The sequence below is a fragment of the Tachypleus tridentatus genome, chromosome 5 (assembly GCF_004210375.1).
Source record: "Tachypleus tridentatus isolate NWPU-2018 chromosome 5, ASM421037v1, whole genome shotgun sequence".
In the NCBI taxonomy this organism is placed as follows: domain Eukaryota; kingdom Metazoa; phylum Arthropoda; class Merostomata; order Xiphosura; family Limulidae; genus Tachypleus; species Tachypleus tridentatus.
In genome coordinates, this window is record NC_134829.1 from 12,652,540 (window position 1) to 12,671,393 (window position 18,854).

An 18,854-nucleotide genomic window follows, 5' to 3' on the forward strand; every position below is an offset into this window, starting at 1 on the left:
CCATTTCCAGAGTTTGCTGATGTTCTTGACCTGGATAATCTCCTAGGCCTGTTTTGGTCTTCATGGATTTTATATTTCAGGTTGGTGGTGCTTTACCCCTGTCACCTATTTCTTATTCACCAATTCCTTTTTTCATACATGAACAATCTTCCCAACCATTTTTTTATTTTTTCCAACATCCCCCTGATAATTAGGTTCTTGCTGATCCATTGTCCTCACAGTTGCTGAAGGATATGAGCATGTTGAGCCCCTTGCAAACTTCTGATTGTTTTGCTCCTTTCCATCATAGTGCTGTCTATCCATTGTAAAATTACTTGTTACCTATTTGGGAAGAAGCTCAGATTACACTTTTATCTTACACATATCCTTGCTTACTTCCTACTCTTATCAACCTCTTACAGTATTCTTTTTCCACATACTTTCCTGTGGAGTTTTCTGGAGATAACCTTGTCCTTCTTTCCTCCACTTTAGCCAGTATCTTGTATTCAGCTCTGACATTACATATGTTATTTCTTTGTTGTTGAGGCCCAATAGGTCATTATGCCATATAGGATTGGGTTTGTTTGTCATAGACTTCTCTTAGGGATTATATATGGCCCTATTTCTGAGACATAATGTATTTAATACAGTCTGGATATTATCAAAACTTTGGTAACATTGGTCCATCAACATTCCACCCTTACCATCATTGTAGTTCATTTGTCTCTATCAGAACCTCATATGTCTCCAATTCCCATTTCCTTCCATCTTCCTTGAGATCCTGTGACCATCCAATGTTGGTCAGAAGCAATTTTGAAATTGTTGTTGCAGCAGACAATCAAACTGAAAGTTTTTATTCCCTACTCTCTGTTGTCCCCTAAAAAACCAAGGACTGGTGGCTAGTAATCAATTTATCTCACCTCAACTGATTAATCTCACTATTAAAGCTCACCTTGTAGTCTTTATTCACCCAGGATGGGTATTTTCTCTATGATTGTTAATGGCATTAATGGATGGCTCCATTGCTTATCTACATATACCAATATCACCTCAGTTTCATCCTTATCTTCAGTTTGTTCATCTCAGACTGGTTTAACAATTTTGAGCACTTCCATTTGGACTTGCTTGATTACATGTTTGTCCCACTGTCCATGCTTTGGCACATCATCTATATGCTTAGGGACTGCAAGAAAGAGTAGATAGGTGTGTAAAAGACATGATGGAAGGCTTTCTCAACTCTCCCATTAGTTCATGGGCTTCATCCATTATCTACATTAAAAAAAAGTTTCCTATAAGTTTCATTTGTGTTACTTGTAGTTACCAAAAAAGTAAAAATATTCATTTTCATTACTTATGGTAGAAAATAGTCTATACCTCCTGGAAGGATTAAAGTTGTTCATTATTCTATATTTGATGAGTATGATCAAGTGGATTTGGGTCCCAGAGCTTATGTAAGAGGACTGTGCAGATTTACTAATTATCTTTTTAGATTGTGAATACATTTTTAAAAAATTGTGGAATGAGTTCTAAAAGAATTAAACTGGCCTATGTTTTACTTACTAGATAATATTATTATTGTATAAAGTCCACTGTTTTAGAAACATTCTTTCCAACTGGAGATAGCATTTAAGAAATGAAAGGCTGTAGGGTTAAAGCTGAAAACTTCAAAATGTAATTTAGCATAGAATAAGGTTAACTATCAGATTACACTGTTAACTCTCAAAGGGTAGGGACCAATTGACCAACCAAGAAAAACTGTGAAATTGGGCAATGGCCTATACCAAAAATCTTTTTGAAATGACAGGTTTTTTTGGGCATTGTTCTCATTACAGACTGTCATTTCAAATTTTAATGTGAATACTGGGTGTTTTCATAAGTTTACCCTTAATAACTATCCATTCCAATGGTCAGGCAAATAAATGAGAACATTTATTGAGTTAAAGGATGCCTTGATTTCATCAACAGTACTTGCATATCTATACTTTGCACAACCATTTGTACTGGACTTGAAATGTAGTGGAATTGTAATGAGAGCAACATTGTCACAAATTCAAAATGGGATAAGAAAATGATGTAGCTTATGCCAGTAAAATCTTTAATCTGGTTAAAAGGGCTTGTAGTGTTGTTCAGAGGGAACTTTAGGCTGTTCTAACTTGTATACATTATTCTAAGTGTGACTCGCATTGGAAAATGTTTTTGTTATGAATAAATGATCCATCCAACAGTAACTGTATAATTTAAAAAATCCAAAAAGGACAGTAGTTCATTAGTTAGAATATGTTGTGGAATATGACTTTCTAATATATCATAGAAAAGGGAATGCACATGCTATGTCTTGGTATTAGATAAACAAAATTTGAAAACCCCAACAGTGCAGTCCTGTATTTTAAGGAAATTTAGTGTGGTTTTGAGGAACTTGTTGAAAGTTCATGTATGAGGAGATCAGTAAGGTAAACAAGTTGACTAGAGCCTATTGGTTTGAATGGGGTCGGTTCCAATGGGTAAATAGTGTACTATATTGGAAATGGACTTTATAGAAAATTAGAAACGTGTTATTGGATTGGTATAAGGAGAAATACCGACAGATGAGTAAAGCAATGCAGGATTTGTAGAGAAAGGAAAATTAAAAAAAACCAAAAACCAATGAAAATACTAGCCCAGTATCAGCCTATGTAGTTAAGGAATGTTTGGAATAAGTAGGAATTAGTTAACTCTTCACAGTTGAGTCTGGTTTTTTTATGCATATTAAAACCTTCTACATAATTACATTCAGCTAAACACCATTAGTATCAGTATATGTTAATAAAATTGGCAAGAAAACATAGCTTATAATTCCAATTTTTATATAATATAAAATTTAGTTTCTTAATTTTGAAAATAATTTTTTAGAAGATGTTTTTACTTATTGTGTTACGTGATATGTCTGAGCTCTTTCTTCTCACCAAAATTTTCTTTTTTTTTAGTAATATGCTTCTATGGTTTTCAAGTAATCTGAAACACAAACTACACAGAACTACAAACAAGAATCTAAAATATAAACTGCTTACTTTTTAATTTGCTAAGGTATCAGTACATCAGATCTCAAAGAAACCTCTAATATTTTCCTTCAAGGGACCAGGTTGTGTAATAATCATATTTACATGGTTGATTGACATGTTCATAACCATAGCAATATTATATTCTCCTCTACATTAATATTGGGAGTCATCATTTAGTTTCCAGTACAGTACTTTCCTTGTGTAATAGTTACAGCTATATGCAACTTGACTGCCATTTTGTGTGAAAATGTTTACTTGCCAGTATTTTTAAACTCCCACCTAATTCCACAGGTATATTATGTGTTTGAGTTGTGTTTAAGCATGCAACAATCCTCCACCAATAGAAGAGTGACACACCTTGTTGAAGCCAACTTCTCAGCTTGGCATAATAGTCATCAGTCATCTTACTCACAACTTTAGTGTTACAATGTTTCATAATTTTGAAAAATTTTTATTTCAAAATTCTTTTATAATTTTTTTATTTACAATTTTTTCTAGGATTTGAAAAAACAAACAATTTTGATTTTGTTTTTCATGTACTTCATGTTGATTTCACTTTATTTTTCATGGAGTGTTCATATACTTGCCTGATTGACTATAAATTTGTAGTTCCAAGTTACTACTATTACAGTTTTAGACATTCTCAATTCTTTATTATTATAGAGGCCTCTTCACTTTTTTTTTGAGGGGGGAGCTGTGTTTAATGTCAAGTTGTGCCTATCCAGGTTTATTTGCATTGTATAATCATTCAGCTGTTAATGCTCAATGTTAAGATGGTGTGTTCTACAAGACTGCTTCTAGGTTCATCCTCAAGCTGTTTAACTTCATAAATATGTTTGCCCTGGACCATACACTCGTGGACTAACAAAAATATAGCACGGGGAGTAATGTCCTTTCCTTGATTATACTAATCAGCTTTGGTCTGCTTCAAAATAATATTTAATGGTTGTCCATTGCACTTTCTCTGCTGTAACATTGTTCTGGATTCTCAAGTGTATTTTCATCCCTTCTTCTAGTGGAGTTCAAGGGTTCTTGCCATTTAATACCTCCTAGCCATTAGGACAATGGACCATAGAGGCTTCCTCCTGCATGTGTTCTGTTACACTTGGTTCAGAGTAGATGATGGTGTGACTATCCTTCTTCCACTGATCTGTTGAGTTATTCCAGATGCTGCTAAATGGGGACTAGATTTTCTATCACATTTATTTATGCAGTTCACCCATCCAACTGGGAACCCTCCTTCCTACCACCGTGGACACTGTATGTTGCATTTCCACCTTCCTACTGTTATGTCTAGAGTCAATCGTTGAAGACTTTCCTCCTACTGTGGGCCAAATGATCTGTTCTTGGTTCTGCTAGTTTTAAACTGTAGTTGACATCTACTTGCAGTCCAATGCATCCAAGCCACTCTACACCAAGGACACGTTTAGTGTGTATCTCATTTTCCATCCATTTTGTGATATCTTCATTGATATTTGGTAAATAGTATACCTGGTTCAGATGCAGCTAGAACTATGATTGGAGGTAAGTAATCATATCAGAAGTTAATATTTTCCTAAATTGAAAATATATTATAATATAGATCTATTTCTGATAGATATTCACCTTTTCTCACACTTTCTATCCATATTTCCCATTTCTAGTGTTGTTTTTTGTGCGTAATCTTAAAGTGATGATTGAGCTCATTTGCATATATGTAGTCAGCTACAACAGAGTAGGAGTGTCATATTTGTTTTGGTGGAATATTATTGCATGCTAATTTGCATGTTTAAACACAGCTGAACCATCTCAAATACATGCGAAATTAGGTGGGAGTTCAAGACCAGTGGAAAGCAAAAACTTTATGCACTAGAAGGATAGTCAACTTAAGAATAGCTGTAACTGTGAAAAGAAGCAATTTTCAGTTGAGGAAAATATTAACTTTCTTGATATTAACTGTTACTTAGTGTTATTCTTGGTTTGTGTTGATCATGTTTTATTGCTCTGAGCACTTAAAAAATCTAACTTGTTTATACCCTACTTAGAAAGCCAGGTAGATTATACTAGTTTTTGGACATTCTGTTCTAGTGATTGATGTATTTTTATGTTGTAAAATGCATATTTAACATTATATATATTCTATTGTTTTTTGGACATCCAGATTTTTGAAACATTCAACAATGTTTGTAGAAGAATACTCTCAATTTTTTTCAAGTACAAAAGAGCTTGACTGTGCAGCAAGTACTATACATCTTTGTTTTTAAGTGTATATTTTATTTATTGCTATATACTTTTACCAAAAGTAAGTAACCATCAGGTACCTCTATTGGTGAAACCATAGTAGTAAAAAATGAAATATCTGTGTCTGGATGTAGATAGCAGAATTATTAATCAAACAATAAAATTCACAGCTGTCAATAAAGTGTACACTTTCAACTTTGAAGTTGTAAATTTTCTGTTTCCAAATACAAATATTCCAGTAAGTTATCTTAACAGAATTTACTTCTCACAGCTTATTAAACGTAGTATAATTTGTTCAGTGTTACAAGACATTTTGAATGGAGTTTATAAACTTCCCATCATTTTGCCTGTTACATTTTAAATGTAAAATTGATTCAGTTGTGTGGGAAATCCCAAAACACTCTTGATGTGAGTTATGAGTTTAGAAGTTTTACAGAATGTCAAAACTTTATAAAAATGTAACATCTACATGTTTTTTAACATTATTTAGAGTAATAGCTGACTGCTTTAGCATATTAATCATCATTTGTTCTTCCTGTTAAGTAAAGGTTTTTTATTATAATAATATTTTATCAGTGGGCATGTTTTTTTAATTATTTGGTAAAAATAATGCAAAATTCAGTTCTTATAATGACAATTTATTAATTTCATGTAAAATGTTTGCTATAACCTATTTTCACATTATACCTAAGTTCACAACTAAGTTTGTAATAGAAATTCTGAGACTCTTTGTACCTATTCCAAACTTACATATAAATTATTTACAGAATTTCATTCTAGTTGGTTCTGTTAACTGGATATATTTAATAACATATCTAATATTGAATAACTTTTGTAACACTGAACAGAATCGCTTATTCATTACTTAACTGTCTTCTCATTAATTGCTCACTAAACTTCTGTCATACTTGCCTTCTACTTAATATATGAATTTTCCACATTAAAATCTCACGTACCCTCTAGTAAACATCAAAATCAAAACATTGAAAACATAGCTTACAATATTATGTATAGTTAGTTAATACTGGTAACATAACAGTTTCATATATGCTATGATATTACAGTGTTGTTTATTACATTATTTGCCACATTTAAAATTGTTGTGACTTTCCTTTCTGAGTCTTATTATTTAACTTTCTTGTAGCTTATTGCATTTACATTTTGTCTTTTACAGCACATTTAACTTCTATATTTAATGTTTATATGCTAAATAATTAGCATATAGATATTTTATTTGTTAAAGAAAATTTTTGTCACCTTTAATTGTTTCAGGAAAATCTAACTTCATGGATGCCATCAGCTTTGTCCTGGGAGAAAAAACATCTAGCCTTAGGGTAAAGAAGCTTGGGGTAAGAAAGAATTTTAAGTTTACATTTCTTAAGTTTTTAATGGGTATAGCACAAACAGAAAATTTCATTCCCAAACTTTTATACAATGTAAAACCAAAGTTTATTGTCTGTGCTAAGTCAAATTTGAAGAGATAGATTTCCTTTGATTAGAAAAATTATGATTTCTGTGATGTATTATGAACAGGCAGTTTGTTTATTGATTCATAAAATTTTGGATATAATAATTCTAGATGCTGTTTAAGAATTGTAGCAAATCAATTTTTGCAAACAGATTTTTATATTACATTTGCATTAAATTACCAGTAGTATTATTTCAACTTCACATTAATTTTAACATTCTGATAAAATATCCATCATTAATTGGAAGTTAATATCCTTACATTAATGAAGCCAAACTAATCTAAAAGTGTTGCATTACACAAATTACTAATCAATATTCATTTCAACAAGTGGGTTAAACAATTTTTTACCAGTTATTTACTTTTGATATGATTACTTATCTTTGATTACACTAACAGCTATTCTCAATTTTATTGAATGTTCTCTGGTGTGCACATTTTTGCTTGCAATGTGTATATGGCATGTTTCAGCTGCATTTAAGCATGCAGATCAACATGTGACGACCCTCCATCAATAGGAGTACGACACGTCATTCAGTGACAGCTGACTTCCCTTTATGCAGTTGAACCCAATCTTCGCTACTCAATTTGGCACAATTGTGTTACATTTAGTGTATGATTTTCAACAATCTTTCCTTCTTAGAGAAACTGCTCACATGAGTAAAAATTTTCAAGGTGAAGTCCATTACCCACCCCACTCAAGATCTTGTACATCTAAGGGTGTTTTTAAAGTCACATCTCAGTTCAACTCAGCCTCCTTCTCTTCTTCTATCAGTTAAGAAATTTTAGTTCAGGGGGTGCATAATCAGTATCTACTCTCCCTGCATAGAGGTTCTGTCTCATTTAGGGACTTGAGTATTAGTGGAGGCTCTTATCCCTCTGAGCTGTGTCCACATTCTTTTCAGTGGGTACTACAACATCAGTGGCACCTTATCAGGAACTGCCTGATTAACAGATATTCCTTTCTGCTTCCCTTCACAATGCTAGAAAAAACATGTTGGTTCAAGGAGTATTGATAGAAATGAAGTAAAAACCTGCTTCCTTCACTTCCTCTGGTGATTAAACAGGGACAGCATGACAATGGGGGTACCTATTCTACCTTTCCATCTAGATATCCATGTTTTTGCTGATGTCTTCACACAAGAATTCTCAGGCCATTATTCTTGATGGGAGTTAGGTCTTCAATCAAACTTTTTGAACTCTTGCTGTACTTCAGTGATGCTTCAGTTTTTTGTCATTTCTGTAGGACATTAGGTTATAATTTATTTAGACAACCTAATGGTTGTCATTTCCTTCACCAGGCAAGGGGGGCCCACAATCCAGGTCCTTATGTTTCTGTACTCTATATTTCCTATTCTGGGCCCACAGCCACTAGTTGTTTGTTGGCTTGTCACATAACAGGTGCCCTCAATCTTGTAACAAATCATCTGTCTCACCCAACAAGATTTTGCCTACAGACCTTTAGTCTCTTGACCCCCCCCCCTTCAGGTTTTCTAATGGCTACATTCTCAACTGGATATTACCCAACTATATATATATATACTCTTCAAAAAAAGAAACGCAGAAGGGATATTTTTGTTATTTTAAAAGAGAAGTATATGTAATAACGTTACAAGCTCAGAGTATGTGATGTTACACGTGTTAAGGCACTAATTGTCAGACCAAAATGACAATAAAAGTTGTGCACTTTGAAAATGGAGGAAAACATCGGATTTTTCGCCAAAACGCATTCGTGTCCAATAAATTTGTTTGAGAGATCTGCATGTTCTGCAAGTGCAACATGTGCAAAATCCCTATAAAAGTGATGGGATCTCGGTTTCCATAGCTCAGTGTTAAGCCATCGACACGCAATACAGTTACGCCAAGACTGACTGAAGCACAACGTAACAACCCCATCGAACATCTTTGGGACGAGTTGGACCGACGTCTGCGACAGCGACAACCTCAACCGCAGACTCTACCTCAGCTTGTAGCAGCTTTGCGGGCTGAGTGGACAGCCATTCCACAGGATGTGATTCGTCATCTCATCGCTTCCATGGGCAGGAGATGCCAAGCAGTTGTTGATGCTCACGGGGGGCATACTCGTTATGGACGTTGAGTGACGTTAAACTTCAACTAGTGAGCGTGGACTTCGCTTTTGCAGACTTTGGATGTTCAGCAGTGAATGTGCAAAGTTTCACACATGTCATACAGAACTACCCAGAATAAACTTGTTAACAATATGTCTCAAATTTTGCCTTTCGCGTTTCTTTTTTTCAAGAGTATATGTGCCACACATTTCTTTATGCTGTTTACCCCTCCAACTAGAAACTCTCCTTCCTACTTCCACCTAGATGTCATTTCCCAGGTGGCTGGTGTTGGTTGGAGCAGGACCAGTCAACATAATTCCTCACATGTGAGTGGGCTGGGACCCTCCTATTACCACAGACTGTATGTTGCATCCTCAGTGCCAATGGGTTTTGGACTGGGATTGATCCTCCACATTGCATTTCCACCCTCCTGGCATTGTCTGAATGTACATTCTCAGGGTTCCTCACTGCAGGAGAATGTTTGAGGACCCTCTTTCTACCAGAGGCTAGTCAAGTTTCTGCCAGTGCTACTGGTATGGACTGGAGGTGATCTAATTATTGTCTGATGTGCCCTAGCTATTCTGCACACATTCCTCTTCTTTCTGTACTTGGTATGGATAACTTGTTTCACTTTTTGAAAGATACCTCTTCTCACACATCCTCCCCACTTCCACTTTTGTTTTTTGTGCTAACCTTGAAAGGACGATTGGGCTCAATTGCATGTAGGGAGTCAGCTGTGATAGGAAAGTGTGTTGCATTCCTATTTGTGTTGTTTTATCTCATACTAATTTACATGCTTAAATGTAGCTGAGCCAAATGGTATGCATGTTGAACTTAGTAGGAGTTCTCACGTAGTGGGGAGCAAACATTTTGGAACTAGACGGCAGTCCACTCAATAATAGTTGTAACTCTAAGAGAAGGTAAGTATCTATCAAAACGTGTGTTTTTAGTGTACGAACATATCATGATATTTACTTCAGTTTGTACAACTAATATTTATTTTACTGATGAAATAGCAAAGGAATTTTATCATACAGGGGTTTTATTGAGAATGTGTAACATTTAATACTTTCATAGAAAGGACACAAATGCTTGTTGAAATTTCAAAAGCTACAGAAGTGTTTGTAAGAGTCAATACATTTTACTGATAATTCTTTCCATAAATACTCATTTAGAAATGTTAGTTTTGCTTAATGTAGCATTGAACAAATTCCAAACAGTAGTGACAACAACCCCTGTACAAAAAGAAAAAAGTAATGTCATCAATGACTAAGACTGCAAATCATGTAAGATACTATTTATTTTCTGCCTGTTTGATATGGTAACTAATTTGCATAATAGCTGCTAGCAGAAGTGACAATAGAAAGCCACTGCATAAAATGATAAAGTAATTACAAAAAAGTTTCAAACCTAATTTAATACACATTTTAAATATTGTAAACAGTTAAGTATTTTTTTCAGTTTGACTAGTGAATATATCAGGTGTATTTAAGTTTCTTGTGTACTGTTTTCTTACCAGGATCTAATTCATGGTGCTCCTATAGGAGCCCCTGTCTCAACTCGAGCAAGTGTTACTGCAGTTTATGGAGAAACTGATAGCACAGAGATCAGTTTTACGAGACTTGTAACTGGATCTTCTTCAGAATATCGGATTGACAACAAAGTAATTTCAACTTGAAATATTACAAAGAAGCTCCAGCAATTAAAATCTTGATTTTCGCTTAAAATTAGGTATTAGAGATCTAAAAGATTTCTTTAACGAGCGTAGAAAGAAAATCTTTACTCTATTCTTGTGAGTGGGAAACCTAGATAAATGAAAGTGTAATTAAATAAGAAATTTGTTTGGAAATTTTGGTTGACTCATGTATGGAGTAGAGAAGGTATGCTACTTGTCTTTTGTAGTAGTTTTATTTCAGTACTTGTGTAATATAGATTGTTAAGCAGTATTCCTTTACTCTTATTACTATGCTTACATTTTAAGAATTTTACCTTTATCATTTAGATGAGTTGTCTCTTGTGCATAATACCAGTTCACACCTCATCAGAATTAATTTCAACATCATTGTCATAATTGTGGCATTATTCTCATGACAAAATAACTGACCCTATGATCATATGTTAATAAATCTGTCACTCTATAAATAAACTGATCAGACCTTGTTAGTATTTAGTATTCATTCCACATTTAAGTGTAGTCTTGTCATCTAGTAATAAATAAAGGATAACTGAAAACTGGTAGGATAAGCATTCAGTAATGAGAAATTTTGTATTGTGTATATTGCTTGAAAACCAGATTTTATAAGTGTTGTGTTATTAGGTATATTTTATAGTACTTTACAAAGTTAGGTTGTTTTTTTTAACTTTTTCTTTTTATCAAGATTACATTTTTGAGCTACAAATTAGAAGTTTACCAAAATCCATAGTAAATAGATCAAGAGATCATCCTGATTTTAAATGTAATTTCAAATGAAGTTGATTTTAGTTTTGCATAAATTTAACTAATTGAAGATCTTAAGACCTGCACTTAATTACTTTACAAGGTGAAACATTACCTTTAAGTATATCATTTAAAGACAACAATGGACCTATTGATTCATCTAAAAGTCCCAACCAACAGTAAATAAAACTGTTGAGACAGTGTCTCACCTCCATATGCAGAATATCTTGAAATTTTAATTCCACTATCCCAGAGCTAACTCCCACCTGAAAATCATATGTTTAAGATAACTGCACTAGTGCATAATGACATCATGTAATGGTAGTCTCTTATCTGTTGAAGGGTGACACAACCTCTTTGTATAGAAAATTCCCAAAACACTTGTTCCTCAAATACCATCATAGATAGGACATGTTTTTAAAATTATTAATCAATTATATGAGATTTTCAATAGTTTGTTTATTTTTACTGGCTCATTTTATTACTAAAGAAAAAAATAATGCTTACTCATTATACATTTTCTAGTAACTTCAATTCATTTCATGAGAGTGATAATTTCCTGACACAGGACCTGTGTCTGTTGTGAATTTGTTGCCTGTGAAAGAATTGACAACCATTTTTCAGTGTGTTGCAGGTTCCTTCATGCACACTGGGCCTCCTCCTCTCCTGCATTCAGCTAATGCTCATTATGTATGGTCAGGGTGATGATAATTTGGCTGGCTATTTACCCCACCACAGTTTGCTCTAAGCACAACTTTATCTCAAAGGAAAATCTTTATTCATCTGTTTTCATCAATGTATTTTTTTGTACATGAAATCCACCCTCAAGTTTACTTTGTCTTTCCTCCTTCACCTGATATGGTCCATGTAGAATAGTTTCTCGAACACCCTTACTATCATAGCTTTTCTTCTTCATCTACTTGACACTTTTTTTCTTGGTTTATGGTTGTTCTTCATTTCTATTTCTTGATTCCCAGTCGTTAAATCTCTTTCACTTGCATAAGGGGGATAGACCCTTTAATTTCTCTCTTTCTTTTCATTGCCTTTGTTTCTTTCTTTCCACCCTCTTGCATTGCCTCTCATCTCTTTACCTTATATATATAACATTTCATCGTGCACCAGAGGAGGGTTTTCTTTATAGAGGGTGATTTTTCTTAGGTCCTTACTGCTGTTTCTGCTCTCTCTCTTCTTACTCAGTTTCTCTGCTACTGAGTTCTGCTTGGATAAGATGCCTTCCTAGCTAGTATATATCTCCTTCCCGTTGCTCTCTGTATTCTTTTTCAGCCTTTACTTTTTCCATGAAAGGTCTTCAGAGAGGTTCCTGACTCAATGAAGACCCAGTTGTCTGCTCTTGTTTCCCTTCTTTCTCAACCTCAACATTCTGTTTCTGTTCCTAGGCCTGCTAAATCTACATCTCCATTTCCCATCCCAGCAACATAGACTTCTTCCTGTTCTGTCCCATCCCAGTGTTAGGATCATTGTTTGTCTCTTCAGTAATTACCTTATCATGTCTGGCTCTGTTGAGTTTCATGTTTCTCCATTTTCATCCAGTAGATGGATTATTCACATTCTTGCCCATAGCCTATCTTTCAACTTCACTTCTTACTTTTTCCATTTCTGTTTCTTCTCCATCTGTTCCCCTTTATATTCATTATTTCAAGCATGTGATCTGAGATTTCTTGATCAAGAATGCCATTGAGAAGGTGTTTAGCCCTACACCTGGTTCGTCTTCTTCTTTTTGTGTTCCTTGAGAATACAAATAGCTGGTATCTAGTTATCAACCTATCATCTCCCTACCAGTTCTTTTCCCTCTGGTATTTATTTTCAACCAGACTGTGGATTGTAAAAGGTCAGTGTTTCAAACTCTTTTGTACAAATTCCAATTGCCTCATTCTCCAGACAATTTTTGTTTTCTCCACTGGGATCAGGTCTTCTAGTAACTATCTTTCTTTTGGGATTGCATTTGCACCCACCTTATTTCTTCAGTTGATCCATGGAGACAGTTGCATGCCTTGTTCATTAATTGGGCTGAGGTTCAATTATTATATAGAATTCCATTACTTCTCTATTTCAACTCTTGATAGGATATCTCTCACACTTCTACAGGAAGCTATTTTGTTTGGCTTACTTGTCAAACTTTCTAAGTCTTTTCTCATTCTCACCCTATATTTGGTATGTCTGGGTGTGTTGTTTAACTCGCATTTCAGTTAGGCTTAACCTTTACCTCTTTGCTTATTGGCAATGGAATGTCTTGTCACCAAGACTTGTGTTTCTCTTTTACATCCTACCTATAAGGTTCTTTTGCTTTCAAGAACTATGGCTTACCTTGAACCACTCATTCATTTAAGATGCACACACATGTGCATCTTCAAGTGGAAATTACAGGACTAGTGAAACCTTTCTTGGGATCCATTGTCCTCAGTTATGTGCCTCTTTTGTCTTCTTCTTGAAGATTTGTCTTGATGGCTTGATCATGCCAACATCGCAGTGGGCATCCCCTCCTCAGAATTGATCTTCATCTAATCACATATGCTTCTCTTTTGGACTAGGGGTTAGCTCTATATAACTACATGACTTTGGATATTGTGATATAATACAGGAATATTCACTGCATGTCAACACCTGTCAACTTCTTGTTGGTTGGCCACTTTCTCATACTTTTTGAAGATCAGTTGGTTATCATTTACTCAGTTTTTTTCTTATGTCAACCTTTATAGGAAAACTCACTCTAGGACACTTTTCTTCCATGCATTGGACCAGCTACTTTGGGTGTATTCTTTTTCAGACAAAGTTGTAACCACAGAGTGGTCTCTCCATCTTCAGGTTTTTTTAGTTGGGTTTGCTTTCAATTGGGCATGCTTCTTATCAATTACCTTTGCCATTTCCAATTCAAACTTTTCATTTTCAGCTCCTGAGCTCCTCGTCCTTTGGCTGTGGGTGGATGCTTTCACCCAAGACTGGTCTCACTTTTTACTGTATACCTATCCTCCTATCCCTGTTCTCCTTGCTTTCATATGTAACACTCCTTTTTTATTGTTTTTCTCAATGGTGCCTCTTTATCCAGCATAACTCTTCTACATCAACCAGTATCCATACTTGCTCTTTCTCTGTTCCATTCCTGCTTTTTCTTGCTCCAGTTACATCTGCCTTTCACCCAGCAGTGTTACTCCATCATCTTTACATATGAGATTTGTTCAATCCATTGCCAGCAGGACTCTACACTGATCATGTAGCTTATTTCTTGTCCCATTCTTATTGTCCTTTAACTCTGTTTATCAATAAAAGTGATGGGTTTTTTAGTGTTGGTCCATCAGCCTCTCACTCTGGGCCATCCTACTGTGACCCACCTTTCTGCCTTTTTAACATGGATGTTTAATCATAATTGTCAATTTTTACTATTTCTGGTTCTCAGGTACCTTCATAAATAATATTTTGCATTTCCTGGTACTATCAGGTTTTACTTTACCCTCTCCACTTTGTTCTGAACCTTACTTCTTCACTAACCCCTTCATTCTACTCCCATATCTGAGTAGGACTTTGATGTTGATGTCCTAATCCTACCTTTCTCATCTCCAAGTTGATCAGTTGTGGAAAAAAACAAAAGATGATGCATCAATACCTTTAACTCTTAAACTCTTTGATCAAATCCCTTCTAATTTTTTTTTTCAAGAAAAAGCAATTTCAGAGATTATAACCTTTCCCTCAGATGACAACTTTTCTATCCCTGGTAGCATAACAAAATTTTGAGGGCAGTAAAAGACCTATTTGTCCATATGGCATTTTCAGATTATGAATAGATTCTGTTTAGCTTGTGAAAGTTCTAATAAGTACTCTGTTCATTTTTTAAGAACCCTAGTATTTACTTTTCAATCATTCTTAGAGTAGTATGAAAGATATTTTACAAGATACACTAAACTGTAGTTTTATTTCTCTGGTACTGTAGTGCAGATGTATTGCTTCGTGACTGTATTTTAATTTCATTAATGCTGTGATATAGATATATTGTTTGTCACTTTATTCCAATATTTCTGTAATGTAATTTTTCTTCCAGTGGATAACAACGAGCCTTTTGCTCAATATATATGAATCTACTATCAACCTACTACAAATTGCATAGAGAAATTCCTTTACTTGGAACCAACTCTAATGCTTAAAATACCAATCTTCTGCTACCTTCTTCCAATGTTGTAGCTTCTACAACACCTGAAGGTGAAACTATTCCATAAACTGACTAATATATTATAATTGTAACACTCTTTGTAAGAGTAATGCTTTATGTTTTCTAATCTTGTTGTCTGCAGCAATTTTTTTTTATATATATATATCCACATGTACATATTCCAAACCTCTGACAGTCTTGAAAACTTTAATTAAGACTCCCGAATCCTTTTTCTCTCTCCAGTGAAACTATGTCAAGAAGGAACTATTTGGTATAAGATGGATAAAATGGTTATGACTAGATCTCTGTAATTTAACTGAATTTAGTTAATTAAACTTATGACAAACTGTAGATGCATTAAACACTGGTGAATCTGTGTTTATCTTTACAGAAATTAGACTTTGAAATTATTATCAAATTCAACAGGTTAATATATACTTCACAAACATTTTCTGTCTGAGTCATCTGAGACATTATGTATGCCTACTGGAATTAATGTTGGTCTCCTGAGGTAATTTTATTCATGACAGGAATGTTTAAGGAAATGACAGATGCTCTGTGAGTACAACATTTTCAAACTCTTGAACTAGCTCTTGTACTGCCAGTACCAAGCTGAAATGGCTGCATACTCTATCTATAGGGAATACTCTCTGGTCAGTATGTGTCTTAATTGGCTTTTTGGATGTAACAAACATCATTTTCTTTGTATACTCAGATATTATACAATCCATCTGAAGAAACAGGTTCACAAGCATAGGATTCTGGTTTTTAAAGCTGTAAACATCCAAAGCAATGGAAGTAAAACTACAGTTGTCTCCATACTTTGCACAAGTTTAGGACAAAGACAGTTTGAAAGAGCATCACTATAGAGTCGTAATCACTCATAAAGTGAATCTGCCAATTTGTAAAATCTGTATTCAATAACCTACATTACTTGATCTGGCCATTAAGAACCTCAACCAATCACTGTTGTTTTGTAACCAGTCTTGGTATGTTGTATTCTTCAGTTGTGTGTTTCCTATACCCCTTTGAGGGTGGAAGCTTTGCATCTGTGTTTTAAATCCATTGTCATGTAACATAACTTTTAGCACATAGAATACTGTGCAAAAATGTTATAACAAGAATATTTTGTTATCCTTTCTGTTTTATGGGCTAATTCTTTTATGCCATTAAAGAATGTAAATTTCAAGAATATAGTAATGCTTCACTGATCCCTGTTGACAACTGAATGAACCATTCTTTCAAATTTCCATGTACTTATACCAAGTGCATGGGAAAATGCTTGAAGGAACATACTGATGCAATTCAGGGTCTGAAATAACTGTTATGGTGTACCCCATGTAGTGTCTTAATTATGTAGAAAGAAGCTAACAAAGAGCTAGCGTATGAAAGAGTATATGTTAAAAGAAATTGATTTAAAAGCTTTTCACAAAAATACCTTGATAAGAAAAAGTATTTAACTCTATATATTACATCTTTGTCATCCCACAGCCCAAAAAAATATAGAGTATACAGAAATTTTACATAAACACTTTGTGTGATGCTAGTTGGACTCACCAATAAATGATTCCTGCTGGTTTCTCCACCCAAGGAGTTTCTACAGTGAGGCATATTTCCACTCGCAAAGATGGAATTATGATGCCAACCAATGTCGTCATTTTGACATTCACATCACCGCATCCATCTGCCATCATCAAGGCAGGTTAACTTAATTGCAAGGTACAGCCATTCGTTCCAAACTCTATAAATGTTTTCAGTGTCAGTGGTTCAGTCACTCGAAGACGTCATGACATTTCCTCATTGCAATGATAAGGACCACGATGCCTATGAATGTGAAACGGACCCTTATTGCATCAATTGCAATGGCTGTCACCCATCCTACTTCCATACTTGCCCTAAATGGCTAGAAGAAAAAGAGGTGCAGCATTTGAAAATGATTCAAAACATTACTTACCCTGAGTCTCAAAAGTTACTGTCTACCACTTCATCTCAGACGTATGCTGCTGCACTTCATTCCAATATTGCAGTGGGAGTATCTTTTGTTTATTTGCACACCTCATAACCTTCGATAAAATCATCTCACTGGACTCTCTGTCAACTAATTGTGGGATTCTAACTTTTTGTGATTCAAGATAAAATATTGTATTGTATTGGAAGTTAACATTTTCCTACAATGAAAATGTATTTCTGATAGATACATTCTTTCTGTCACATTTATCACACAATCTTCCCACTTCCAAGGAAGATTTGTAGATACTACCCAATCTTAAAGTGATTATGAGCTACTAGGAAGAGAGGATGCTGGTTAAGATTTGTGTCATGTTTCTATTGATGGAGGGTTGCTGCATGATCATTTGTATTATATAATGCAGATGTATTATGTGGATGCACCCATTCCTGCTTTCTAATTGCTTTATTTAAAGTTGTTTTTTTTTTACTTTTTTCATAGCCTTTCTTGTGACTAAATCTCAAAAGTAACTGGGCTTTTGGCCTATCTTTCTTGTAGCTTTTATAGAGCTATCTCTCAACTTTTTCTGGCTTTTAATTATATCAATGTTATAGCTTTTCTTCTGTTTAAACAAGGTAGCAACCTTTCATTTCAATAAATTAATGGCTAAATCTTGTTTCACATATTCAGCATTTCTGTTTCTGATGTTACTTCTATTCTTGCAGTGATGCTCTCTTTCCTGGAACAAAGACTTTTCAAGGTTATCAAGATAATATTTTCTTCTTTGCTCATTTTTTTCTCTCCTTGAAAAAAACATTTTAAAGAGTACACTGGTTCAAGTACAACCTCACATGGCAATAGGTTGCACTTAGTTTGAAAACCAAAGGTAAATTGTACAACTTGTCATTCTTCTTGTAAGTCCATAGCACTCGAGCAAAGTCATGCCAGACTTTGGCAGTGGTAGCATTCGTCCTCACATAGGAGACTCGCATCTTAGGCACCAACCGCTGTGATACAATTGCTCTGTCCAACAACAAACCCTCAAGTCAAATGTATAGAACAGAAAACCTTCTTTCAAATGTTTGATTATAGTTAGAACATAATCTAGAGAATCAGCACAGTCCATATTTTTTAATGATACAGTTGTAGGCTTGTCATGTAGCACGTGCACAAGCAGTCATGCACTCACGTGTGATATAGAAATGAATTGTTACTTGGCAACTTGCAGAGCATCCTAATAATTATGGAATATGACTACTAGTGTATTGTTAGCTCATTAATAGTGTTTAAAAATGGTTATTGTCATTACTAAGGTCATAAATAAAACTAAGAAAAAGGCTTTTAGCCAAGGTATAGTAATTATATCATACATTTTGATTTTTCATAAGGTAAAAGCAGGAGAGAACTTTACCTTTCCAATAATGTTAGCGAGTCATACAGTAAGAGATACAAATTTGTGGTTTTGTGAAATTTTTGTTTTTTTCTATTGACTTTCTCAAATATTTTGATGGCTTGTTACTCTGCAGTTGGTTTGTT

The 18,854-nt window shown here is 34.5% G+C and overlaps 1 protein-coding gene across 12 annotated transcripts in view; it reads left to right on the forward strand.

The window, feature by feature from the left end:
• The window catches only part of LOC143250539 (structural maintenance of chromosomes protein 1A-like), a 110,821-nt gene that overhangs the window by 5,795 nt on the left and 86,172 nt on the right, over window positions 1-18,854 (forward strand). For 11 of the 12 annotated variants that reach the window (XR_013028235.1, XR_013028233.1, XR_013028234.1 and 8 more), the window contains exons 2-3: window positions 6,510-6,586; window positions 10,294-10,437. Coding sequence is in view for 7 of the 12 variants with exons in the window: in XM_076501236.1 (XP_076357351.1) it covers window positions 6,510-6,586; window positions 10,294-10,437 (221 nt within the window). In the remaining 5 variants the exon portion in view is untranslated. Of the gene's footprint in view, window positions 1-6,509; window positions 6,587-10,293; window positions 10,438-18,854 lie in introns of those variants that run through there. The other variant, XM_076501240.1, reaches the window with a different exon arrangement.